A 27823-nucleotide genomic window follows, 5' to 3' on the forward strand; every position below is an offset into this window, starting at 1 on the left:
CCTGCTGGGTGAGGAATGAAAAAGAAAAGTTGATATGAGTTGATACAACCTGCAGCCATTTTATAATATTTAATTTTAGAATAGAAAGCCCACAATTGTATCCCTTAACAATGACGGTCATCTCAATGTTGATTACGTTGCATGTAAAACGATTAAAATTATACTATACTATGTACTGTGTACAGGTTTTAGCAAGTGTCTATATTGGCAACCAGAACTCCTTTTAGAAAAACATAGCTACATTTATGTGGCTAAAATACCTATTGTGTTGATTTTATGTAGAATACCAGCCAATGTTTAACTCATCAAAACTCTGACAAATGTACATCATGGTTTTCTGGCGTTATCTAGTGGTTAAAGGGTGCAATTTCACAAAACAATATTTTCTTGTTTTTCAATCACTAAGAATGAGATTAATTCTGTTTTCGTGGAAAAAGCATAGTATAGTACCAGGATTACAGTCTGTTTAAAAAATATAAGTTATAATAGGAGCCTTTGTAGTCAAAATTGTTCTTAAAAGAAAGTGTGTACATATATTTAATGTTTATATCTTATTTCTATCCAATTTTATGAAAAATAAACTGGCAAAAACTCCCTGGCAAAATATCAGACTGCTAATCTTCAAACTGAACAATCATATCGCATAAGGAACACATGTAAAGCCTGTTTTGGGCCCTACTTACACTAGGGTTACACAGCTGGAAGTTTGCTGTATCACTGTCAAATTTAACGCAATGTTTTATATAACATGATTGTGCCACCTTAGTCAATTGCATTGTTTTTCACCAAATTATTGCGTATTTACGAACTCACTGTCATGACCGGTCCCTCCCAGTCATGTCCTGTGTTGGTTTTATTTCACATAACAGTTACCCGTTTTCATTGCTACACTCAGACTTTCTTGTTGTTCATCGTTGGCGAGCCTTTGAATTCCAGTTAGCTTCATGTTAGGTTAATGCCCTGTATGTTTTTGTGCCTTGTACTGGAATTAAACAAGACAGAAAGCAGCTCGCAGGTAAGAACCTGCAAGCTGCTTTCTGTCGTCCTTTGCATCCTAAGAGACGCAACCTATGCAGACATGCGACCAAATTGTAACAAAACAAAAAAAAGCCGAGCAACAGCGCATAACTTTTAAAAAAAGAAAAGGGTAAAAAAATAAGGATTGCTGTATGACGCAATCTCGGGAATAACGCAATTTTATTTTATTTAATGTATCCCAACGACCGCGTTATATAATATTTAACTAAAAAAATTAAAACCTTTTTATACATAAAAAAATAAATAAAAAATTGTCCAAAATCTGTTCTGTCTCGCCACTTGTTTTGGTAGAATTTCATCAAACAAAAAATAAAGATTAATAAAATAAATATAATAAAATTATATAGAAATGTATCAGTCGTTTGTCTATTTTATGGAGAAATGTAGTTAATCATACAACTGGCACCCAATGTTATTAAAGAAGTATTGATTTTGAATCGAGAATTGATTCTGAATCGTATCGTTACCCCCAAGAATCGAATTGAATCGTGTGGTGCCCAAAGATTCATAGCCCTACAATATACCATACGACATACCGTGACTGCTGCGTGATACAAATTTGGTCTAACAATTGTCTGTGGTGTGACTTAATTGAATACTTAACTAAAAAAAATCTTAGATCTTTATTGTTCTCACCAAAAAAAAGAAATGTGACATGTCATCGAATAGTTACAATATGTTGTTAAAAGTTTTGTAATCGTGTGTACTTCTGTTTGCAGGCCTTTGGCGCTGCAGAGGCTATATCTGACCGAGTGTGCATCCACAGCAATGCAAAGGTCAGCGTAGAGATCTCCGCAGAGGACCTGCTAACCTGCTGCGAGGGTTGTGGCATGGGGTGAGAGCACAGCAGCAGTTTCTCTAATCTGTCCCAACAGCTCTCTCTAGACAGCAGTAACCTGCAGTAGCTGTTGAGTAATACAGATCCATTACAAAAACATCACCTGCTACATATACAGTATCTGAATTTTGGAGACTCTTTTGAATTTCTATGTGTAGAATTTTAGTGTTTAATTCGCATAAGCGAAAATTAGAGCCCTGTCAAATTATTAAAACTACAAATGTATTTTAGATGTAATGGTGGCTACCCTTCAGCTGCCTGGGACTTCTGGACCCAGGATGGACTGGTCTCTGGTGGGCTGTATAATTCCCACATTGGTAAGTTACAAACTCACCGCCGTCCTAAGGCGCAAGTGAATCTACAAGCTTAGCACTTGTCTTCCTGTCCGTAGGTTGCCGTCCTTACACAATAGCGCCTTGTGAACACCATGTGAACGGTACTAGACCTCCCTGCAGCGGGGAAGGTGGAGAAACACCCAAGTGTGTCCTCAAGTGCGAATCCGGATACTCCCCTAGCTACGCCAAGGACAAGCATTTTGGTAACAGAAAGAGTTCATGTCCGAAACTTGATTATGGGAAAGAGTTGAAGCATACAGCACATATTTTTCATGTTTCAGGCAAAACATCGTACAGCGTGCTGTCAGATGAGGAGCAGATTCAATCTGAGATATTCCAGAACGGCCCAGTAGAAGGAGCCTTCACCGTGTATGAAGACTTTGTTCTATACAAGTCTGGTAAGCATAGATACACACTGCATTTGATGAAGTCACTAAAGAAAAAATTTGTTGACTATTTTTTCTTCTTGTCTGCAGGGGTGTACCAGCATGTGTCTGGGTCTATGCTGGGCGGACACGCCATCAAGATACTTGGCTGGGGGGAGGAGGATGGCGTCCCCTATTGGCTCTGTGCCAACTCCTGGAACGTTGACTGGGGTCACAATGGTGAGAAAATACAAATTATACCTCATACTCTTGGACTTCAATCTGAACTCGTTCATGATCCCACTAAACTGATTCATTAATTTTTTAGGATTCTTTAAAATCCTGCGTGGATCAAACCATTGTGGCATTGAGTCTGAGATTGTGGCAGGCATCCCCAAATAGAACCAAAGGTAACACCACACTCTAAAATAATATACTGATTAACCTACCAGAATAACATTTAATCGTTTTGAAATCTGTTAAAGGAGCTGTTTGCAACTTGTTGGAATTTACATTTATTTAAAACAAAATTATAACACAAACCCCACCGTCTACCTTATGTTACCATTAGTGTTTTAACAGAACTTTTTTTTAATTATTATTTTTCACAATTACTAATTATTTTTGAATAGAAATTGCTTGTCGGTCCAAGGAATTTGTCTGGCTTGTCTGTACTCACACACAAGGAGCGCATGCACCTATCCAAAAGCAATTTGCAGTGATGTTGTTCTTACGATAGGCTACACATTCAGTGATAGCTAACATTAGCTAGCCAAATCGCTATCATTGACTAACAACACACAAAGCTAATGGCATGTTACATATAGCCATTGTTTAGGTCAATGTATAACAAAAGCAGTAACGGGGTGGGATGTATTGCTTAAAAAATATTTTAAAGTTAGTGCCCTCTAGGCATCCTTGTAAAGATTTCTAACAGCCCATTTAAAGGGGAACTGTACTTTTTTTTGGAACTTTGCCTATTGTTCACAATCATTGTAAGAGACAAGAAGACAAAAGGTTTTATTTTGTTTTTGCATTCTAACATGTAAAAATCGGCCTTTTGGTGGCTATCGATGCAGCTTATGGGAGCAATCAATTCTGCCACTAAATCACTTTTGAAATTTGAATTTGAAAATCGTCAACAATACTTCAGTAACCTGTATAATAACCAAACTGTAGCGGCATTGTTATTGTAAGAGCGAACACTGAGGAACTAATTTTTCTAGTGTACTAACACATCGGCGTGCTTCGATATTAGCCCTAGAAGCTAACTACGGCAGGACACTTCACCCTTGTCCCCGGTGCCACTCACACCGGTGAATGACTGTTGAATGAATGATAGGTGGTGGTCGGAGGGGCCGTAGGCGCAAATTGGCAGCCACGCTTTCGTTAGTCTACCCCAGGGCAGCTGTGGCTACGAAAGTAGCTTACCACCACCAGGTGTGAATGAATGATGGGTTTTTAACATGTAAAGCGACTTTGGGTACTTAGAAAAGCGCTATATAAATCCCAGGTATTATTATTATTATTATTATTATTAGATAAGCTAGCTTGTACGTCAGCACGAAACTCTTTTGAGTTTGTAATGCACAACACTGAAATAAGACACCAATCTGTACTGACTGAGAAACATGAACAATCATATTATAGTATCTGTAAAGTATTGGTCCACATTTCATGTTTTGTTTGTACACAGCGAGACAGACAGCCTATGCTGTCTGTCATGATACACGCATGACGTGCTGCGTGTATCACCGTCATTAGTGACTCACTCGATGGACAGTTGTCTGTCTGGACCAGCTGGCGAGGGATGTTTTTTCCAGTTAATTATTGGTAAGCACTCAATTTATGTTGAAACTAGCTTGGCTTCAAATTTCCCATTTTGCAGCTTCTAGTCACTTTCACCTCACTCTCAGGTTCCGTCTGTTCCAACCTCTCACTCTTCCTTTGTACTAGCTTCTAGAAAAAGTAGTTCATCCTCCCTATATTCATATTCAAAAAGATAATGTTGTGAATCCTCATTTGTCCAAAAATAGTTGTCTTCGTTGTTTAACAAATCTGCCATGATTAGAACACGCTTGCGTGCACACACACATGCGCTTCTATGGAAACGGAAAGAAATGCACCGAATAGTTAGTTCCGGCAATGATTAAAATGACCAAAATGCGGTAAATGTTGTACATATTGTTATGTAGGTGTCTCTTACTACAATATATATATATATATATATATATATATATATATATATATGCGTGTAAACAAAACGTTGATTGCAGGATTTCAAGTTGTTTTAGAGGGCATTAAATGCTAAACAAAAGTGACTCCCATTAGCTGCATCTTCCAAGTGTTTTTTTATCATCTTTAAATCAACCTGTCAAAAAAAAAAAAAAAACACAAAACAAAAACATATATATTCTTTTCTCTCAATATGACTGTGAACGATAGGCAAAATTCCAAAATAAAACTGCAGTTCCCCTTTAAAGGCCTACTGAAATGATTTTTTTTTATTTAAACGGGAATAGCAGATCCATTTTATGTGTCATACTTGATCATTTCGCGATATTGCCATATTTTTGCTGAAAGGATTTAGTAGAGAAAATCGACGATAAAGTTCGCAACTTTTGCTCGCTGATAAAAAAAAGCCTTGCCTGTACCGGAAGTAGCGTGACGTCACAGGAGCTAGTATTCCTCACAATTCCCCATTGTTTACAATGGAGCGAGAGAGATTCGGACCGAGAAAGTGATGATTACCCCATTAATTTGAGCGAGGATGAAAGATTCGTAGATGAGGAACGTTACAGTGAACGACTTGAGAGGCAGTGATGGACGTATCTTTTTTCGCTCTGACCGTAACTTAGGTACAAGCTGGCTCATTGGATTCCACACTCTCCTTTTTATATTGTGGATCACGGATTTGTATTTTAAACCACCTCGGATACTATATCCTCTTGAAAATGAGTCGAGAAAACGAAATGGACATTCAGTGCCTTTTATCTCCACGACAATACATCGGCGAAATGCTTTAGCTACGAGCTAACGTGATATCATCGTGCTTTAACTGCATATAGAAACAAAAAAAATAAACCCCTGACTGGAAGGATAGATAGAAAATCAACAATACTATTAAACCGTGGACATGTAAATACACGGTTAATGCTTTCCAGGCTGGCGAAGGTTAACAATGCTGTGCTAACGACGCCATTGAAGCTAACTTAGCAACTTAGCAACCAGACCTCACAGAACTATGTACTCTCTCCTTTTTCTATTGTGAATCACGGATTTGTATTTTAAAACACCTCGGATACTATATCCTCTTGAAAATGAGAGTCGAGCACGCGAAATGGACATTTAAAGTGACTTATCTCCAAGACAATACATAGGTGACACACTTAGCTACTGAGCTAGCGCGATAGCATCGTTCTCAAATGAAGATAGAAACAAAATAAATAAACCCCTGACTGGAAGGATAGATAGAAAATCAACAATACTATTAAACCGTGGACATGTAAATACACGGTTAATGATTTCCAGGCTGGCGAAGGTTAACAATGCTGTGCTAACGACGCCATTGAAGCTAACTTAGCAACCAGACCTCACAGAACTATGTACTCTCTCCTTTTTCTATTGTGAATCACGGATTTGTATTTTAAACCACCTCGGATACTATATCCTCTTGAAAATGAGAGTCGAGCACGCGAAATGGACATTTAAAGTGACTTTTATCTCCAAGACAATACATCGGTGACACACTTAGCTACTGAGCTAGCGCGATAGCATCGTTCTCAAATGAAGATAGAAACAAAATAAATAAACCCCTGACTGGAAGGATAGATAGAAAATCAACAATACTATTAAACCGTGGACATGTAAATACACGGTTAATGATTTCCAGGCTGGCGAAGGTTAACAATGCTGTGCTAACGACGCCATTGAAGCTAACTTAGCAACCAGACCTCACAGAACTATGTACTCTCTCCTTTTTCTATTGTGAATCACGGATTTGTATTTTAAACCACCTCGGATACTATATCCTCTTGAAAATGAGAGTCGAGCACGCGAAATGGACATTTAAAGTGACTTATCTCCAAGACAATACATCGGTGACACACTTAGCTACTGAGCTAGCGCGTAGCATCGTTCTCAAATGAAGATAGAAACCCATCAACAGCCGTGCTCACCTGCATTCCAGCGATCAACGGCACGACGAAGGACTTCATCCGTGGGTTTGGCGGCAAGCATCGGCTAGGCGTAGTAAGTAGTCCTTGTTGTGTTGCTTTAAGTATTGTAATGCCCCGCAGTGGAGAAGGAGTCACACAGACGAGGAAGCGCTGCTCAATCGCTTTATTAAAAAGCGGTAACTGGTTGTAGTTCAAAAAGTAACGCACACACATACACGAGCTGCTGTTAGCCAAAACTCACGCTCACACACACAAGTTCTCCGCCAACTCACTCGCGCATGCGCGTTCCCCAAACCCTTAAAGACAGTACACTAATGCAAATATCACAGATATTACAGTATTGTACTTAGCCGCTAAGACACCGATCGATCCCACCTACAACGTTCTTCTTTGCAGTCTCCATTGTTCATTAAACAAATTGCAAAAGATTCACCAACACAGATGTCCAGAATAATGTGGAATTTTGTCGAAGAAAACAAGAGGCTTTTCTATCGGGTCCGATGGGGTCCAACCACTTCCGTTGCTTTTGTGACGTCACGCGCATAAATCATATCCAAAGGAGTTTTTCAACCGGAAGTGTGGCGGGAATTTTAAAATTGCACTTTACAAGTTAACCCGGCCGTATTGGCATGTGTTGCAATGTTAAGATTTCATCATTGATATATAAACTATCAGACTGCGTGGTTGGTAGTAGTGGGTTTCAGTAGGCCTTTAAGTCTCATAAATGTTTCTTTCATGTATGGAAAAACTGAAGCCTTCTTTGTGTAGGTTTTGACTGTCCTCATTCAACATGTACTCACAAGAGGGCGACACACCCCACCTCCCTACACTGGAACTCACATTTTGTTGGCATCCCTGATTACCTTTTCTTTGGCAGCAGGAGCAAAAACATTAGTTTGCATTTTTAGGTGTCTCTTAGAATGTCTGCAACCACTGTATGTGCCTGAACACAAGTGTTATTTTTGTAAAAGTGTGTCTAATGTGAAGTTTGCACAAGTGGACAGTCACAAATGTGCTTTTCATGTTTGACTTTTCCATTAGCTTACGTCTAAAGTTGTATCGATATGGATATGTAACTGCCAGTTTCATGGTTCAATGTCATTTTTGGGATGTATTCTGTTTATCTGGCATGCTAATGCTTTTAAATGTTATCATGAGAGTAATTAAATGTATTTTAATAAGGAGTACAATGAGAAGTTGCATGTTTTTCTCATCTGCCTGAAATGAACAAACTATTGGCATACACACGTTAGCTCTGGAATAAAAGTGTTTGGGTCTGATTGTGAATTTGTCGTTATTGCATCTTTGTTTATTTTAATAATGGAACTGGGGATGCAGCTTCAACCTCTTCATTTATTATTAACCACAGTGCCTTGTGTAACACTAGTCTGACAGGCACACCCATTTCTGCACTGAAGCAAAACGCAACCTTGAATGATAACGTTTTGGTCTTTTTAAGGGGGGCTTACATAATTCATTGTTCATACGTGTCAGAAAACTTGCATATGCCTCTGAAAAGCACTCTGATTGCACTGCACGAAGAATACATTCACACACATTTGGGATGTAGTTATTGACATTTCTCTTCTACATGTAATGTTACATGTCAAACTAGAGAAACCCGTATTTTATTATATACTTGAGAAAACTAATTGCCTGGGAGACTGGGGTACTCTACTTCCGCTTAGTTGTCAGGCTAAACACGCCTCTTAGAATAGGGTGTGCTTGTTTTGGTCACCATTGTCGCTTTATCCACCCCTTGTAAAATACAAAATACAACCATGGTAAAAAAAGATACATTATACTGTCTCGTCTACAATGTTATAGTACTTGTATTGATGTAGTATTATGTATGAGTAGACATAACTAATTCGTCATTAAGTTGCGTCGGGGACACCCTTTTGCGCAAAACAAACACCTCGCAAAGGCGCTCAGTTGGAAAGTGCTTGTGCCTCAGTGTGAGCAAGAGCCTTGTCAAGCTAGTCTGTGTGCGCGATGGAAGGCAGCGGCAGGGCTTCGTGGGTGAAATATGGGCCTTTGGTGTCTTTATTTGTGCTCTTTTTAGCCATTTGGTTTCGGTCACCTGACCGTGGGGTACTGGACGACCGGCTGGACACCGTGTTGTCCTCGCTGCTGCGCGCCGAACGCAAAGTCGGCATTAATGACGTCGCCAGACCGAAGGTGGCTATTGGTAAGTGCTTGCAGAGTTAGCTTGCTCAGGTTAGCTAACTGTCGTTTCTCTCAGTTAAATGTCCATTCTATCGTTTTTATACGTTACTGGCAGTTGTCTCCCAAATATGACCTCATTTGTTGATATTTTTTCAACAAAAAGAGTGCTGCACTAAGTAGTACGGTTGCTTCATGGACTCAATGAAATACAGCTTAATTATATGTTTTAAAATGTCTGTCCAGTTGCACCAGTTTGTATTTTGGTTCTACTGCTTTCTTTCAGTTGCACTTTCATTAGAATGTTTTACAAGGTGGTGCGAATGAATGCAGGAATTTATCTTAAATCGAATGCAGCTGAGAGAGGCTCCAGCACTCCCCGCGACCCTAAAAGGGACAAGCGGTAGAAAATGGATGGATGTTTTTATTGCTTGCAAAACAGTGAATGCAGCATCCCTCCCCGACTGATGAACAAATACTTTAATCTGTTAATCACACATTCAAACGTAGATCTCTGCTGCCTGCAGATGTCTGCAAATAAGAGTAATAGTGTGACAGTTGCTGTCATGTGGTTATCTTGTCAACCTTTGCACAGTTTACGACTATAGAGTACTTTTGGTGATTGTCAGTCATTAGTACTAGTTAACATCACATGTCAGCCTCGTTGGATAATATTTGTCCTCTGGCAAGTGAAGTTACTACGTGGCAACAAATGTGCATTGTTCACTTCTGCGTGTTGCAACACACACACATTGAAGATGCATTTTAGAGCAGCTTAATAATTACTGTGCTACTTCTCTCCCCCACAAGGCTGTGTTTGTGCATGCCTAATAATAAACATGCCATCATGTTTCACAAACACATGACTCCTGCTCATCTTGCAGGTTTTGGTGGCTGCGTGGACCTGATCGTGGATGCAGTGTCGCTGCTCAATAAGATTGGCATCACTCCTGCCGACCAGCCGCTGCATCATGACGTTATAGATAGTGCTGAGCAGCTGTCTCAGAGCTTCGCCTACTTCTTTGCACCTGGAGCTGCTGCGGAGTAAGCAGTCTTGTTTTTGGTTCAAATAGCTGCTTTAAAGTAGTAGGGTGGAAAAACAACTTGCGTCAGTATTGAAGCTATTATCTTATATATCTGATTTATAACACCAAAAGACTTCCAAAGTTTGCAGATGAATAAATATGATCAAAATAGTATCACTCACAGAGATTCCTGAGCCATTTTGAGAGTTAATGAGGAAGTCAGGCACGTCATGTCGCGCGAGGAACCAAAGATTCCGTCACCATCAACAACAATGCTAATGAAGCAGACTTTTTGAGAGCCAACAACAATTACTTACGGGAAAAATTATAATCCCAAACCTTATATTTTTGAGACCGAACACAAAGAGGATGAGCAATAAGTCTTAAAAAGCCGACTGCTACAAGGATGCAGCTTTATTGTGACACTGGCATCCGCAGCATTGCTATGTGCTAAAAATACAAACTAACTATATTAAACCAGAATAAAACAAACACTGTAATATTCCAACTCTCACTGGGATGTCGACCGACAGGACGTTCACATAATTCTGTTTACATGAAGATTCAATCACAATCCTCAAGAATGGTTAAAAAAAAGTTGCTGCACCATGCATATTTTTGTGTCTTTTTCGCCACCTCGTGGTCGTGGAAGTCGACCAGCCTGTCAGTCCATGGCGACATTTGTCTACTACTAGATGAGAGCTGCATTAATTATAATCTAGAATTTACTTTTTACTAAGTTTTAGATGAAGCAGAAGCTGTTTTATAGTGTGTCAACAACAGCAACGTAAGCTAGCATTAGCTCACTCCTATCAATGTGCCGCTAAAATAGTCCATCTGCGTTGGCGTTTTTAGAACAATATCACTCATATTTTCAGGTCACAACATGTAAATAGAGTATTGTTGGAGTTGGTTTTTAGAGAGTGTATGATGAGTGCTGCAGAGGAGCCTCGATCTGTTGACTCAATTTTTAGCTTTTTATTTACGATTTCGAATGCATAAAAAAAGCCAAGCATATGTGTTCTTGACTTACGTAAGGATTGTGAACGATAAACGGCACATCTCTTTCAAATTTTTTGTGTATTTCCAGTATGACTGATCTAATAACATGGTCAGTGGAAAGAAACGTTATTCCAGTGACGTAGAATCTTTGGAAACTACCGAAGGTGTTCGGCGCTGAATAATCAAAATGGCTGACTGAATTTGTGGCATTTTGTGACAATTTAGATGGTATTTTCACACACTTTGCTGATTGTAAATACAATTGGACATGGTTTAATGCAGGGGTCACCAACCTTTTTGAAACCAAGGGCTACTTCTTGGGTACTGATTAATGCGAAGGGCTACCAGTTAGATACACACTTAAATAAATTGCCAGAAGTAGCCAATTTGCTCAATATACCTTTAACTCTGTTATTATTAATAATTAATGATGTTTATCTTTGTGGAAACACTGATCATCTAAATGATTTCTCACAATAAATATATATAGAAACAGATAAATATCAATATGCAACACTTTATTTTTATATTTTCTCTAAGTGCACATTTTTCAAATTGAACATTTTCAAATGATCACTTCTAAGACAGTCTTGTGAAATCACAATATCCCATTTTAACTAGCTAGCCACTAACATTTTTTAACAAATCATGAATTACTTTGCACCATGTTTGTACAAATAATAACTCATGTAAAATACAAAAGTAAACTCTCAAATTTTTAAATCATGTCACACTTTGAACTGGACACCAAATCTGTTATCTGTTTCTTTGTCAGTTAGTGGGAAGCCTGGCAGCTTTGTCAGTTAGTGGGAAGCCTAGTGTGTTGTACTCTGGTGTGTAACTTGACACTGCAACTCTGAGTGAGTCTTGCAGATGTGCATCAGTGAGGCGTGTTCTGTGTTTGTTCTTGATGAAGTTCATGTCAGAAAAGGCTGATTCACAAAGATAAGATTTTTCCTCATTGTTTGCGGAACCTTCTTAATCTTTTGGACATATTTTCACAGCAATCTGGCCTTAAGCTTAATTATGATAAATGTAAAATGTTAAGGATCGGAAATCTAAAGGGAACGTCCTTTCGAATGGAATGCAAAGTGCCTGTTTTGTGGACAGATGGACCAGTTAACATACTTGGTGTTGTTGTCCCAGAAAATCTGGAAGATATAGGCCAGGGGTCGGCAACCCAAAATGTTGAAAGAGCCATATTGGACCAAAAATACAAAAACAAATCTGTCTGGAGCCGCAAAAAATTAAAAGCCATATTACATGTGTCATGAGATATAAATGTAATTAAGAGGACTTAAAGGAAACTAAATGACCTCAAATATAGCTACAAATGAGGCATAATGATGCAATATGTACACATCGCTAGCCTAAATAGCATGTTAGCATCGATTAGCTTGCAGTCATGCAGTGACCAAATATGTCTGATTAGCACTCCACACAAGTCAATAACATCAACAAAACTCACCTTTGTGCACTCATGCACAACGTTAAAAGTGTGGTGGACAAAATGAGACAGAAAAAGTGGCATAAAACACGTCCTAGAAAGTCGGAGAAAGTTATACATGTAAACAAACTATACGGTGAGTTCAAGGACCGCCAAAATAAGTAGGACAAAACGGCGCTCGCCAAATACTCGAATCAGTGAAGCATGTTTAATATAAACAGTGTGATTTATAACAATTAGCGAGGTTTGTGTCATGTTTGTCCTCCTACAGAAAACATTCTAAAACAAAAAAATAGATTTTTTTTCCCCTCATCTTTTTCCATTCTTCATACATTTTTGAAAAATTTCCAGAGAGCCACTAGGGCGGCGCTAAAGAGCCGCATGCGGCTCTAGAGCCGCGGGTTGCCGACCCCCGATATAGGCTCAGTAAATTATGATAATCGACTAAGAAAGCTGGACAAAATTATACAATTATGGAAAGGGAAATCCCTAACCTTGTATGGTAAAATGTCTATTGCCAACTCGTTAATTATTCCTCAATTTATTTATTAGTTTTTGTCATTACCAGCTCCATCACAAAACTTTTTTAAGATTTATGAGCGGAGGGTCTTCGATTTTGTCTGGAACGGCAAACCAGAAAAGATTAAAAGAAAGGTTTTGTACAAAGAGTATGAATATGGGGGCCTGAAACTTCTCAACCTTGAAGCTATGTGTCTGTCTTTAAAAGCATCAATTGTTCCAAAGATGTATTTAAACATTGAGTGGTACACAAATGTCCTGTTGGACAAAAAACATGTACTGTATCAAAATAAATTGTATCCTTTTTTACAAGTGATCCCCTCCCAGAGAGTCTGCTGGGAAACATGGCGGGGTTCATAAAGGAAACAATCCACTCATAGTGGTGTTTTCAATTTTATGTGCCAAAAAAAAGAGACGATATTTTGCAGCAGTTAATATGGATGAACTCTAATATTGTAATAGATGGAAAGCCTTTCTTTTGGAAAAATATATTTGAAAGAGGAATCATTTTTGTCAATGATATTATCAATGAGAATGGTAAATTGATGAAGTATGATGAATTTAGAGCTATGTATGGTGATGCTTGCTCAAGCTTTTCATTTTATCAACTAACTGGAGTAATTGGGAAAAGATGGAAACAAATCATTAATTATGGAACTACTAAATTATTAGTTTGTAAACCTCTAATAAGAAATTCTAGTTGGCAAAAAGGAACTAAAATAAATAGAAAGATATATAATTTTTATTTAATAAAGAAATCTTTGAAGGCTGCCTCATACAACACAAATGGAAAATGGGAGGACTTTTTTGACTGCCCGTTGCCATGGGATGCCATATTCAAACTAATCTATAAAACCACTATCGATGTGCAAAATCGTTATTTTCAAATTAAAATTATTTATAACTTCTTACCCACAGGGAAAATGTTAAAATTATGGAATATGACAGAGTCAGATGATTGCCGATTTTGTTGTCAGGAGCCTGAATCCACCCTACATTTGTTTTGGTATTGTCATATTGTGTCTTTGTTTTGGGTGGAAGTTGAAAAAATGTGTTTAAGGATTGGTTTGTTTATGAAGCTTAATGTGGTTTCTGTTATTTTAGGAGAGTTCATTGACGATCATGATTTAGTCAATTTAATTATAGTACTCGGTAAAATGTTTATTTTTAAGGCCAAAAACAGATATTCACTTAGTATTACTTTCTTTAAAACATTTATTCAGTATTTTCTAACTTTAGAAAGTTACATGGTTGAAAGCGATAATGATGCCAAAAAACATTAAAAAAAAGATGAGAAGTCCTCAAAGGCTTATTTTGAAAGTATAATTATGTTTATAGATTATATGATATCTGTTGTTGTGTTCCCTAATTTGAGTGACCTGGACATAATCTGGACTGTACATAAATGCTTATTTTGAAAATGTAATTTTGTTTATAAATTATATGCAATCTGTTGTGTTCCCTAATTTTTTTCTGTGTACATGAATGAAGGTGTGTGTTGCTGAGTCCGACTTGGACATTATCTGGACTGGGCCTGGTTTAAAAAACCCTTTAAACAAATCTAATTTCATTGACAACCTGGTCTGTTGAAGATAAGGCCCTTTTTTTAAAAATAAAATAAAATAAGATAAATAAATAAAAAACATTTTCTTGGATAAAAAAGAAAGTAAAACAATATAAAAATAATTACATAAAAAATAGTAATTAAGGAAAATGTTAGTGGACCAGCAGCCTATACAATCATGTGTGCTTCAGGGACTGTGTCCCTTGCAGATGTGTTGTCTATGTTGTGGGAACCAGAATATTGGTAGCAGAAAGAAATAACCCCTTTTGTGTGAGTGGGTGTGGATGAGTGTGCATGGGGGAGGTTGTTTGGGTTGATGTACTGATTGAAAGTGTATCTTATGTTTTTTCTATGTAGATTTAATTTTTAAAAAAAAACATTTTTTTTTTTTTTTTTTAGAACAGGCCCGCGGGCGACTCATCTGGTCCTTACGGGCGACCTGGTGCCCGCGGGCACCGCGTTGGTGACCCCTGGTTTAATGGATACAATGAAACACAAATAAGCATATAAAGTCAACTGGTTACTTTAAAAACACAACCCATGCCACACCCTAATAACATTCATTACAAGAGATAAAGCACAAATCAGCCTTTGCAAATATAATAATGCTCTGTCAACACGGTGATGTAGAACAGTGGTTCTCAACCTTTTTTCAGTGATGTACCCCCTGTGAAAATTGTTTTAATTCAAGTACCCCCTAATCAGAGCAAAGCATTTTTGGTTGAAAAAAAGAGATAAAGTAAAATACAGCACTATGTCATCAGTTTCTGATTTATTAAATTGTATAACAGTGCAAAATATTTGTCATTTGTTGTGGTCTTTCATGAAGTATTTGGAAAAAAGATAGGTTTTTATTTATATTTATAAATGATTTTTGAATTGTTGCTATTTGTAGAATTAAAAAAAAAAAAATCTCACGTACCCCTTGGCATACCTTCAAGTACCCCCAGGGGTACGCGTACCCCCATTTGAGAACCACTGATGTAGAAGACAATCTGTTCGAAAACACAGATTGCAGCTGTTCAGCTAACAATGGAAGCAGAAATAATCTGTTACAGGGTGCAGTTCTGTTACAGAATAAGTTGCTATATTTGTCACAATACTTGGACTGCAGAGGTATGACTACCTGCTGTACAAGTTTCATTCACAGACAGTTTCATTATTATGTGTTTATTCCCTCGCTCATAAACATCTTAAGCATAAAAGGTAGCACCAAATCTTATTTGTGTAGGTCCAATTTTTTTGGTGGCGGGTCACTGCAAATAAATGACTGTATGGGGTACACTGAATAAGTAATCATGGTGTTTAATTTGTCACTCGATATGGTAGTGTCTTATTTACTTATAAACAGGTGCTTTGCCAAAGTAACACTATCAGTATTGTTGGCGCTTTAGTCATCCCCCAACCCACTGTCTTATCAACCTAGCAAATTAGATCATGTCACGTGACAAGTTCTAACTTCTTTTTTCAAACCCACGTATGTAAAAGTATCCATATTGTAATAGGATAATGGGACTGGTCAGAAGTATTGGAACCATTGGAATCAATCGGCCCATCACTATTAATAAGTCAGAGAAAGGACTAATAAGTTAACTTTGCTGACTGGAGGTGTGTTATGTTTGTTTTGTTTTGGCAGAGAAAATGGCCTCTGGGTTATTCAACATTTGCACACAAATAACAAACCCGTTGAACAAGTCTTATTTGCGGTTGTTTTCACGTTTTTGCAGGCGCTTTGTGCTGAATGAGACACTCTTCAGCGAGTTAGTCGACGCGTCCCGGGACCTACCTGGAAACAGGTGGGCGGTGGGCGGCAACGCCCCTGTCATAGCAGGCCGTATGGCAACCGAGGGCTGTGACGTGTTGCTAGGGGGAAGCTTTAGCCACGACTTTACTGATGTCCTATCGCAGCACATCACCGGTACAGACATGCACACATGCTGCCATTCTAGTATTCACTTATTACATGAATTTATACCAGCCATAATCATCTTCAACTCTGTCTTTAGTGGCAGGCAACATTGTAGACGAGCCTGACATTCATCTCATCCTGGAGTATCCATCTGGAGCAACATGGGGGCACTATTCCTCCCGTAGAGCCAACAGGTAAGCTGTTGATAGCCCCTACTTGAGCGTGGTGGTTTTTATTGTTTTACTGAACTCCATACATTCACTGGACGCAACATTAGGTACACCTGCACGATCTAATGCAACTGAGTACAAGAGCTGTATCAAATATTATACAAACCGATATGTGACATATGAGCTACTATTTCAACTCGTGAGTTTGTCTTGTCTCATTATCCTTAGCCTCATCGGTATTGGCATGCTCGATTAAATCTGTATGGTGGGCACCTCTTCTCCTGTTCTTCTATTTTTCTCATATTTCATCCGCTCAATTACTGTTCCTGGCATCTTGTATGCTATGTCGAGCCAACTCGGATACAATCAGAAGATTCACGCGGACACAAATAAGCAACTAGACGTTACAATACGAACCCAAAGTCGTTTATAATAACAAATTTGGTGACATTGGTTTTACTTTGGTCCTTGGTGTATTTAACTACGGCTAAATTAAGTGCAGAAGTGAACGCTCAGCGAAGCAGAATGAAACAAAACAACATAAACATGCCAAAAGTATGGGCTCTCTAACAGTATATTATTTTTCCAATGAATTAATTGCGGCTGTGTCCGATGGTTGGGGAACTCTGGTGTGGCCTACGTAAAATGTGGAGTTGAACTGTATAGTTTTTTACGTTCCCTGAAGGCAACATGGTGGTCTCTATGATGCCACGCCTCTCTCAGTTGATGGCACGCAAAATTCTGGCCAAAAGTCTGAATGGGGGGGGGGGGAGGATTTTAATCTGAAAAAGAAAGATCTGAAACTAAAAAATTACACATTGAAACTGTAGTAAAGAAATTTAAATCTGAAAAAAACAGAAGCTCAAATATTAAAATATATGAAAGTGAAAAATGAAAAAAATTATTTTGTTCTAAATAATTATCAGCCATAATCTTAATTATATTTTACCTGATAAATATTTTGTGTACTCATTTTTATGTTGAATATACAAATGTATTTTAAAAAATTCAACATCAAAACTTGATTTTGCAGTTTCAGACTTTTGAGATTTTTTTAGCTCCATAATTAGAGAAGTATTAAAGTTGAACTGCACTATTTTTGGGAATTTTGCTTGTCATTCACAATCCGTATGTGAGACAAGCACACACATGGTCTTTTTTTATGCATTCTGACTCGTAAATTAACACCAGCAAAAGTCAGCTAACAATGGAGGTAATGGGATTTGCTCTATTTTGCCTTTAAAGCGCTGTAAAAGCATCCTAAAGCCTCCATCAACGTTTTATATACACACTGTAAGCATGGCGGTAACTACCATTGAGGACACAGAGGTCATGTACTCTGTCTTTTTTGAAGTGACAAGAAGAAGATGATAGGACATACTGCAAATGTACTTTGTGTGGTACATCTTGTGCGCTGTATGTCACAATGTGGTAGATCATTGTCTCATTATAAAATCTTAGGCCATGCACAGCTGAACCTGCTACAACGGCAGACAATATCGTCCACTTTTGCTTAAACCATCATTCGATCCGAAATGTGCTGTCAACATAACGTTAACATTAACGTAAATAATGTTGATTTCCCCAGTACGAAATTGATGTGAAAGACTGTCGGTATAAAACTGTCGTGTCAGTCAGCCCTAAAAACAGAACACACGCTGTGCATAGAGCTTTGCTATCCGTGTTTGAAGAAGCGCATGTCAAATGTTAATTATTGAATGACAAGGCGCTTCATATGAAGTTTTACTCCGAACTATTCCGGCACATGTCATGCTCTGTCACTGATTAGAGTATTAACAGAATTTCTCCCTTCGCTTCCGATTGCCCTTGTTGCGCGTGTGACTAAAATATGAACTACGAATCAGGAGGTCGTGAGTTTTAAGTCAATGCTGGAGTCGAGTTTAAGTTTTCAAGCTTATGTTTTACGAATGTTAAATTTTTTAATGCGCTTAACTTCAGCATAGTAATTTTTGAAAAGTGGATTGTTCATTGTGTTGCTCAAGGTAATATAATTTACTGTATATGGTGCTGGGAAAACCCCGGATTTAAACCCTTCAAATATTCTCTTGGACGACCATTTTTTGACTTTGGCATTTGTCAAATCCTTGTTACAACCCTGGCTGTAAGTATATTTATGTAATGTAATTACACGCACATTCATAATAACATGTAGTATTCATGTATTTTGGTCATTTTTAACATACGGCGTAATAATTTCACAGAGTCATCACAACAACTACTACTAAACATAGCAGACTTCATGAGAGCCAACGACGACTACTTTTGGACAAATGATGATCCAGAACCTTATATTTTTGAGCCTGAATATACGGAAGATGATCTACAAGTCTTAGAAACTGAGTGATAATCAGGTCCAGCAAGTAGCATTATTACTAAGTGCTAAACAAGAAACACAAACTGCCAACATAATAAAACAATCACTTACTGTACAATGTCTGCTCTCACTTGGATACAGACTGATGGGATGTTTATATCTTCATGTTTAGATTAAGAATTAATCAGAATCCTCACACAGGTAAAAAAAAATACAAAAATGTGTCTTTCTCGCCATCTCCAGGACTATGTTGAATGTCAAAGTTGACCAACTTAACGGTTTATGCCCACAGCCTTGTACTGTACAAGTGAGGCATTATTTATTATCTAGAATGAACTTTTACCAATTCAGAGGCGATGTATGTCAATAGCTGCATAAGGTAGTTGGTGTACTGTGATCTCGAGGCCACTAAAAGTAGTTCCTCTGTGTTAGCGCTTATAATAACAATATCACTAGTACTTGGTTGATGTTCAGGTCATGTAAATTGAGTATTGTTGGCGGTTTTTGGCAGTTTTTTTGCAGGGCTTTATGGCTGAAATAGATGACTACCATTCGCTGTACTGTTAGCCACCTCCTATGTGTTAAGGATTTTGAATGATAGGCAAAATTCCCCCCCAAAAAAGTGCACTTCCACTTTAACACAACAATATGTGTTACTGTGGTTGTAGTTTGTGCTCTGGTCACTTAAGAGACAACATTATTAAAAAGCTTTAATTGGTGGTGCGCAGGTACATCGTCCACAGTGATGACCATAATCCCTACCTGGCGTCCATGGAAGAGTTTGACAAGAAGCTCCAAGACTTTAATCCTGACCTTCTCGTTGTGGGCGGCTTACAAATGATGGACAACTTCCCCTTCCAGTCAGGTAAGAGTGGAAATGAACTTGTTTTGCTCGCTCGTCATACGGCCAAATTTTTACCGTCCTGCTCCATCTCAGGTGAGCGTGGCGCTTTGCTCTCCCGCCTGGCAGAAGTGCTCGTCTCCTCCACTCCCACCATCGGTGTTCACTTTGAGATGGCCAGCTTTGTAGAGGAGAGCATAATGGAAGACCTGCTTTATTACGTCATTCCTCATGTACGTATCTTTAGAAACATCAAATGTCACTTATCAGACTCGGGAGAAAATGAATGGTTTTTTTTTCTCATTTTTAGCAGGTAGGATAGGGACTTTAACAGGCACTGACCAAATTCCGTCTGTTTTTGATTCACGTAAAATCAAACATATTTCGATTCCTTTGTTGCACGTGACATTACGTACGGTGGCAGACTTAACACCGCGCCAGGAAAAAAATCACTCAAGCAGCACTGAGCGGACTCAGCCAAACTCTCTAAAAGTAATGTTGCAATTTTCACTAGCAACAAAGCAAGCATGCTTGGTAGAAAACACTCAAATACAAAGTAAGGCTCCCCTCTTCCATGCTAGTTTACATGGTTTTTGTTGTTTGTGCTCCATAGGCGGACTCTTTAGGCATGAATGAGCAGGAGCTCCCCAACCTGCTGAGTTCACTGAAAGGCTCCAACATCACCGTGCTGTCAGACCCAAACCCTCGTGTCGCCACCGTGCTGGACCAGATGAGGGAGGTCTACCGCCTGGTCAACCAACGCTACAAAGACGCCAGCGCGCAGGCTGACGACGCCCACACCTGGAGCAAACCGCTGACCCGCCTGCACGTGCACACGTTAGCCTTCCAGGCCATGATCGTGACTCGAGGCTCCCAGTGGAAGAACACCATGTCGGCCACCGCCAAAGCCTCGCTGACGGCCAATCGCCACGTGTGCGGCTCCAACGACATCGACCCCAACAAGGCCCGCCTCATCATGGACGACTCTTTCTCCGTCAGCCGGCGGGAGGGAAGCCAGCGCATCGCCTTGCAGGAGAGTCGGCCCGTCAGCTGCTGGGAGGAGGACGACTATGAAATCTGCGTGGCACCCGTACTGGTGTGCACGGAGGTGTACCAGACGGCGGGTGGAGGAGACAACATCTCAGCTGCTGGCCTGGTGCTGCAGATCTAAGCACACTCACACCCCGCTAGCAATGTTGTGATGCAACATGTTTGTTGGAGCAACACTGGCTTGGACTCCATGGACCACAAGCTCTTTCTAGACCTTTCCAGTAAGTCTACATTGGCTCCTCAGTGATAAAGATATGCATTTAGTATTTTTTAGTCAGAGTTGAACCCGTCTTCCTGACACACTTCCCTTTACACACCATTTTTGTCTTTGTAGTCATGTGACTTTAAGTCAGACATGTTGAATCTGGAGTCAATTTAAATTGAATGCTGCCAGTGTTGCATCATTTTATGCAAATTAAAAAAACTTAGTTTTTTTTCTACATACTTACAGTTTAAAAGTTCCAATTAAATATGACTAAATGTGCAGGCCAGTCTTATTTGCTTGATCATCATATCTTTGCAGTGAGGCTCAATCCTGGTACCTTCCTCTCGCATCTTATTTGAAAACAGAATCTAACGCTAGATCAGAGGATTTCAACGGTTGGGGCTCCCTAAAAATTGAGTTGTCTGCTCTTCATAGACTGTTTACACTTCTACTGTCGGAACTAAAAATCTAAGTATTCATTTTATCACAAGTGAAGGTATGTTGGCACCCTCCCAGTGCATGTGAAAGAATGTTTAATGTTTTCAAATGATGCAACAGTCAGATGCTGGATTCCTTTTTCTTTCCTTTTTATATAATCACATTGTATGTGTGTGACTCTTTTAGGACCAAATAGTCCGCAAGGACTGCCTCTAGAACCATTCCTGATCCTCCATGCTTTTTATTTCTTCACCACTTTCCTAAATCTTCATTTCAGTCCACGTTTCCATGCATCACTGCAATACTTGCAACGCTGTTGTATGAGGTAAAAAAAAAAAAAAAAAAGGATGCCTCCATTAATTGATGTTCTCTACATCATATTAGTCTGATGCTGTACTGAGAATATATGCTGGATGTCGATGAGCCTTAATTCCTTGAAGGGAATCTTTTGGGTATTCTCCTTTTGTGATGGCAAGCTAAGCTGAACATTAACGGGTCATGTTTTTACTGTGAAATTGTGGTGGTTTTTGGGTTCAAAGAATGTCAGCATGAATTCATACTGATGTTTGCAAACATTTCTCTTATCCACAGTCGGGATAAGTGGCATCGTTGGAAAAGCAGTTTGTAACTTTTTCATGCACGTTAACTAACTTTATTGTGATTAAATGCTGACACAGCAATATGTGCTTTGGTTGTTTTTGAGTTCTCTCCCACTAATGTCCTTCATGTTGAATTTCATGCAGCTAAGTGAACAACAGAAAAGCAATGGCTCTCAACTTTTCCATACATGTATTATATAGTTGTATATACAGTCTATACGTTGATGAATGGTGATATCATCTACACTTCAGGGTCGAGGATGAGGTGGTTGAGTAAGTCTTTGCTGTAAATGAGGTTGGTCTCGTGGTCGGTGAGCGCTGTCAGCATCTCATCCATCTCCTCTTGTGTGAAGGCTTCACCTAACAACACAATATGTTACTGACGATGCACGTCACATGACATGGCTCTTAAAGGGAAGTTGAGGCAAATAAAGAATACAAATTATAGAGGTTGAAAGTTTTTCATCCAACAAGAATTGTGTTGAGAAGTAGTTTTTACCTTCTTCAGTCATGTACTGCGACAGATCGTCTGGGTCGAGGAAGCCCTTCTTTTCAGTGTCCAGAACCTGAACAGAATTAAAATAGAAGTTTACTACATTTAAACTTAGATTTGACAGCAACATAAGTTAAATGCTATAGAGCAGGGGTGTCAAACTCATTTCAGCTCAAGGGCCGCATGGAGGAAAATCATGGCATAATTTATAAATACAACCACGACACCTTCAGATTGTTTTCTTTGTTTTACTTCAGCCCAAAATAGAAAAAGCATATTCTGAAAATGTACATATCACAAATAGTTGAAAATTCCGAGTAAAAAATCAGTGCAGTTTCAAAAACACCATGAAGAACAAAATTAACTTAAGACTTAATCTCAGTGCATCTACAAAGCAATTAAACTTTACGTCACAGCCCATCTAGTATTGAACAAAAAATAAGATAAAGCATAAATAAAAACTCTTCTATGTATTACCTACCTCATTTGTCATTTCCACATATCAATCCCGTGCTACTCAACATACCATGCAAACTGAGGTTGAAGCTATCCAAGAGGGTTAAGTTACTCCCTGCCTTCGAGGCATCAATGTGTATTGATAGAAAAATAAAAGCTGTGCAATGTTTAGAACAGCAGTTTCTTTCATTTAAAAATGCAGCTCAATTTTACACTTAACAAACTCATCTCGCGGATCAGATTGAATCTGTTCACAGGCCTGATCCGGCTCACGGGCCGCATGTTGGACTTCCTTGCTACAGAGTGTTACAAAAATTAAAATTTAATTATTTAAACATTTAATTTTTTATTTCATGATAATTCATTGTTTAATTATTTTACTATTACTTAATTGTTACATGATTTAATAGTTTAATTATTCTATATGATTTATTTATTTATGTAATTAATTATTTCACGATTTAATCAATTATTTGAAGATTTAATTATTTATTCATTTATTTCAAGTACCTGTAAATAAAGAAACTTTGAATGTGTCATATTTTAATTAAATCATCACATAAATAATAATTAAATCATGAAATAAATCAGTAATTGATTAAATAATTTTAGTTTAAGTACATTAATGACACATTTAATAACACATGTATGTATGTATGTATGTAATTCCAATTAGAATTAACTAATGACACATTTAACTAAATATTTAAAAATGTATTTATTTAAGTGTGTCCCATTTGGCCCTTCATAAATAACACTTATGTATTTAATTCCAATTAATCTTGAGTAATGACACATTTAAGTGATTAGTTAAATATGTCTTTATTTATCTTTGTCCCATTTGACTTTCCATGAAACACAACTTCTAATAAAAATAATAAAAACGTCCGAGTCTTGTGAGGTCCTTCGTGGATATATTTGGGTCTTTGTCCTGACTGTGATGATCATGTGACCTCTCCCAGCCAATCAGTGAAGGTAAAAATAGTATAGAAAGCCATTTATTTTTGTAAATACTATAAAGCAGTGATTCTAAAACTGCAGTACATGTACCAATAGTGGTACGCAGGCTCCATCTAGTAGTACGCCAAAGAATCACTTGATCAAATTACAGTGTTTTATTTTCCTATGTCCAACACAATGTTACTCAATCAATCAATCAATCAATCAATCAATCAAAATACTGTTTACATTGTGTGTAATGTTACAGTGGCCATAAATATTAAATATACTTGGTAAATAAAACCCCTGCCATATTTTTAATGAATAATTAGGCCTACTATACGGTACTGTATTTCAAGGTTGGTCGATATGAAGGTACCTGGAAGGCCACATTCTTTCAGAGGGGGTACTTAGTGAATAATGTTTGAGAACCACTTCAATAGAGTAAAAAAATATTGTCCTCAAATTAAATTGCAATCTGCATACCAGTATTTATATGGTGATTGTGGTTTTTTATCCAAAAATTATTTGACATGATTTTCTTTCCCCAAAATATTTTTTATTTACTTTATTTGGGGGGGAAAAAATCTCAATACTTTTTATAAATCCTTTTTAATCATCATTTTCAGAATAATTTGTGATGAAATATTTTTCCAATTATATCAATCAATCAATCAAATATTATTTATATAGCCCTTAATCACAAGTGTCTCAAAGGGCTGCACAAGCCCCAACAATATCCACAAATGTATTACAATTAGTAAACTTTATTAAGTGAAATGACTGAAAATGTTAATGTGCCGCACAGTATATTTATTACATGTTCGACTTGCCTTACTGACAAATTGGCATGACAGCTGATTTGTAGCAGACAATTACGCTAATCATGTTGGCAGCTGCAGGTCAACTGTTGCATATTTTACTACTTCAACTTGTAACACTTGCTGCTTTCCAACACAACTCTTTATGGCAGCGTAGCGCCATGAAGGACAACACCACTATGCTGGCAGTCTCACCTCAAAGGCTTCAAGCAGAACGTCCTCACTGATGGGAGGGAACCTTGAACATACACACACACACGCACACACACACACGCACACAATGCCAGCAAATATTGTGAAGAGTATTGTAATGTTTTCTAATACACTACATTAGGTACAGTAATGTAGTCTAGTTATAATTATTCATATATTTTCTGAAACCAGCAACATTTCAGTGGATCTGAGAGTTAATCCCACTTGTGTTCCAGTAGAACTGTGGTCATGGCGGGCAGGAAGCGGTCCAGATGGATGTATCCTGTCTCGTCCTCTTCTACCTGGTTTGACAGCAAAATGTTTGATTTTTTCAAAAGTAAAATAAAAGTGTTTATTTGGGTTAGGTGGGAATTTAGTAGTACACTTTTCTAAATTAAAAAATTTGCATTTATGCTATCGTCAACATTCATATTTAGGTATTTATCTTCTTTTACCTATGTTTACCTACTTTTGTACATATTTTGTACCTTCTTTTAAATTCAATTTGACCTGTTTACCTACTGTATACCTTCTTTACTTACTTGTATATTTTACCTTTTTTTTTTAACCTGTTTCCTTCTTTTTACTTTATTTTACCGACGTTTACCTACTTTTTACCTAATTTTATATATGTTTATCTACTTTTTACCTTCTTTTACCAATGTTTACCTACTTTGTACCCACCTTTTCCATGTTTACATACTTTTATACTTTCTTTTAACTATGTCTACTTACTTTTTTACCTTCTTTTACCAATGTTTTGCTACTTTTTGACCTGCTCATGTATGTTTAAACCTTCCTTTACCTATGCTTACCTACTTTTTGCCTATGTTTACTGAGTTTGTAATCTTCTTTTACCTACTTTTTCCCTTATTTCACCAAGGTTTACTTTCTTTGTACCTAGTTTTACATATGTTTACCTACTTGATAACCTTCATCTACCTACAGTATATTTACCTACTTGTTTACCCATGTTTACCTACCTTTTAACCTTCTGTTATCTATGTTTAGCTCTTTTTTGCCTTCTTTAGCTATGTTTACCTATTTTTTAACCATGGTTACCTACATTTGACCTTCTTTAACCTATGTTTATTTACTTTTTAACCTTATTTTACCTATGTTTACCTACTTTTTACCTGTCCATCTATTTTTACCTTCTTTTACCTTACCTACGTTTTACCTTTTGACCTACTTTTTACAAGTTTATCTACTGTTAAGCTATTATTTCTTATTTTTGCCTATGTTTACTTACTTTTTAATCCTTCTTTTACCTACTTTTTACATTTTTCACATATGTTTACTTCATTTTTTACCTATGCTCACTTTCCTTTTACCTTCTGTACCTATGTTTACCTACTTTTTACCTTGTACCTATTTTTTTTAAACCTTTTTTACCTATATTTACATTATTTTTTACCTTCTTTTACTTATGTTTACCTACTCGTTACCTACTCGTTTACTTTCTTTTATCTATTTGCTGTGTTTTATTGCCACAAACTCATCAAGGCCTTTTGGATCAAAGTTGAAATGTTTTGTAGCTTTTAGGCCGAAATGTACCACAACACACATAGCAGTATAGAAACATTGTGTCTTTGAATTCTACTGGGAAGTCCAACTTTACAGGTGCAAGTCTGCTCTGCAAGTGCTGTATTTTGTGGTAAAACTGTAATGCCTACAGGGCACACATGGTAGTTATAGTAAAGGTAATCACAGATGGCTATAAAAAAGGGCCGTTTATTTGAGGTGTGGCGTTTATTTTGTCAAGAGCTTCTATTAAAGAAAAAGAGCATAATTTAGGAAAATGTAAGTTACGCTATCCATTTTAGAACTGACTCAGCTTGCCTATACTTTGAAGTAGTAATTATGCACATGTAATATAGATAAACAGCTGTGATGATGTAATAATATACATAAACATACCTCAGCTATGAAGTTGTGGAGGTCTGCCTGAGTGGGGAAGCAACCCAGAGAATAGATGATAGTGCCAATCTCTCTAGGAAACAAGGATGTTACACATAGCACAAACTTCATATCGTGATGTACACAAGACTATTATTTATGTGTAGCAACGGAGGAGCTCACCGCACATCCGCTGTCTGGTTTGATTGGTAGTCAAACGCCTCGAAAGCGGCTCGAATCTTTTTCTGCACCTCTGATGAGGGGAAAATAAACAAACAAAACACTTTACATTTTGACATTTACAACATTTGGCTGGGATGGATTATAACGACATAACAAACAAACCTGCAGTTTTAATGTTGACAGCCATTTTTGTCGTCACCTAGCAACCGACAGTACGACTAGACTACAACTAAGAAAAAACACTAATAATAACTATTATGTTTTCTACAACAAATACTAATAGTAGTAGTAATAAGTTATTACTACTACTATTAGTAATAGTAATAGTATTAGTAATGGTTATTACTAATAATCATTACTTGCTTTTAACTATAGGAAAACCAACCTGCACTTAATTGTTGCCACTTGCCGTTGTAATACAAGCTCGGCTAATAGCTGTTCCAACTATACTACTAGCAATAGAAACACTAATACAACTACAGTTCTACTATAAAAATACTAATAACCATGACTTGTTTTAAACTACGTGTAATCAAATCTGCACTTTGAATAGTGGCCGCCATTTTTGTCGTCGCTTAGCAACCGAAATGCCACGCATGTGCAATTTTCGATACCACGAAAAAAAAAAAAAAAACATAAAACCCCTAACAATAACTACTAAAATACGAATATTAATATTAATAATGTTACAATACCAAAGTTTAATGACATAAACATATATTGACACATCAACTTCCGGGATTTTCTGACGTCATTTCCTTTGTCCTTTGTCATGCCTCTGCCCTGGCTCTGTCAGGTATCCTTCCAGCGACGGGC

The 27823-nt window shown here is 37.7% G+C and overlaps 3 protein-coding genes across 4 annotated transcripts in view; 2 read left to right on the plus strand and 1 right to left on the minus strand.

The window, feature by feature from the left end:
- ctsba (cathepsin Ba) overlaps nucleotides 1–8035 on the plus strand; it is a 14369-nt gene extending 6334 nt beyond the window's left edge. The window contains exons 4-11 of the mRNA XM_062025917.1: nucleotides 1–8; nucleotides 1758–1873; nucleotides 2108–2193; nucleotides 2268–2414; nucleotides 2493–2609; nucleotides 2688–2816; nucleotides 2905–2986; nucleotides 7523–8035. The exon at nucleotides 1–8 is cut by the window's left edge and continues 107 nt beyond it. Coding sequence (XP_061881901.1) covers nucleotides 1–8; nucleotides 1758–1873; nucleotides 2108–2193; nucleotides 2268–2414; nucleotides 2493–2609; nucleotides 2688–2816; nucleotides 2905–2978 — 677 coding nt within the window. The 3' untranslated portion in view covers nucleotides 2979–2986; nucleotides 7523–8035. The remainder of the gene's footprint in view (nucleotides 9–1757; nucleotides 1874–2107; nucleotides 2194–2267; nucleotides 2415–2492; nucleotides 2610–2687; nucleotides 2817–2904; nucleotides 2987–7522) is intronic.
- Nucleotides 8036–8510: 475 nt separating this feature from the next.
- On the plus strand, nucleotides 8511–22105 carry adpgk2 (ADP-dependent glucokinase 2). Its single transcript, XM_062025918.1, has 7 exons — nucleotides 8511–8945; nucleotides 9805–9964; nucleotides 16205–16395; nucleotides 16484–16580; nucleotides 19620–19756; nucleotides 19829–19965; nucleotides 20346–22105. The coding sequence occupies exons 1-7, from the start codon at nucleotides 8750–8752 to the stop codon at nucleotides 20901–20903; spliced, it is 1476 nt and encodes a 491-aa protein (XP_061881902.1). The 5' UTR covers nucleotides 8511–8749; the 3' UTR covers nucleotides 20904–22105.
- On the minus strand, nucleotides 21753–27739 carry efcab2 (EF-hand calcium binding domain 2). 2 transcript variants are annotated; one of them, XM_062025921.1, is made up of 8 exons: nucleotides 27393–27739; nucleotides 27170–27236; nucleotides 27008–27077; nucleotides 26846–26918; nucleotides 25151–25227; nucleotides 24929–24971; nucleotides 22524–22590; nucleotides 21753–22384 (listed from the first exon to the last, which is right to left on the minus strand). In XM_062025921.1, exons 2-8 carry the CDS (start codon nucleotides 27192–27194, stop codon nucleotides 22266–22268), a joined length of 474 nt encoding a protein of 157 aa, XP_061881905.1. In that variant the 5' UTR covers nucleotides 27195–27236; nucleotides 27393–27739; the 3' UTR covers nucleotides 21753–22265. The 2 variants fall into 2 exon arrangements, with proteins under 2 accessions (XP_061881905.1, XP_061881904.1); XM_062025920.1 differs by having other exon boundaries at nucleotides 27170–27739.
- Nucleotides 27740–27823: the final 84 nt, after the last annotated feature.

The sequence above is a fragment of the Entelurus aequoreus genome, linkage group LG02 (assembly GCF_033978785.1).
Source record: "Entelurus aequoreus isolate RoL-2023_Sb linkage group LG02, RoL_Eaeq_v1.1, whole genome shotgun sequence".
NCBI classification, from domain to species: domain Eukaryota; kingdom Metazoa; phylum Chordata; class Actinopteri; order Syngnathiformes; family Syngnathidae; genus Entelurus; species Entelurus aequoreus.

What these genes read in the sequence shown, in the direction of transcription:
- adpgk2 (XM_062025918.1), top strand. Translation starts at nt 8,750, where the DNA reads ATGGAAGGCAGCGGCAGGGCTTCGTGGGTGAAATATGGGCCTTTGGTG. An exon ending in GCACCTGGAGCTGCTGCGGA is followed by an intron (nt 9,965 to 16,204) that starts GTAAGCAGTCTT and finishes ACGTTTTTGCAG; the next exon opens with GCGCTTTGTGCTGAATGAGA. An exon ending in CAACTTCCCCTTCCAGTCAG is followed by an intron (nt 19,757 to 19,828) that starts GTAAGAGTGGAA and finishes GCTCCATCTCAG; the next exon opens with GTGAGCGTGGCGCTTTGCTC.
- efcab2 (XM_062025921.1), bottom strand. Translation starts at nt 27,194, where the DNA reads ATGGCTGTCAACATTAAAACTGCAG. An exon ending in TCCACAACTTCATAGCTGAG is followed by an intron (nt 25,228 to 26,845) that starts GTATGTTTATGT and finishes CTGTCAAACCAG; the next exon opens with GTAGAAGAGGACGAGACAGG. An exon ending in ACAGTTCTACTGGAACACAA is followed by an intron (nt 24,972 to 25,150) that starts GTGGGATTAACT and finishes TGTATGTTCAAG; the next exon opens with GTTCCCTCCCATCAGTGAGG.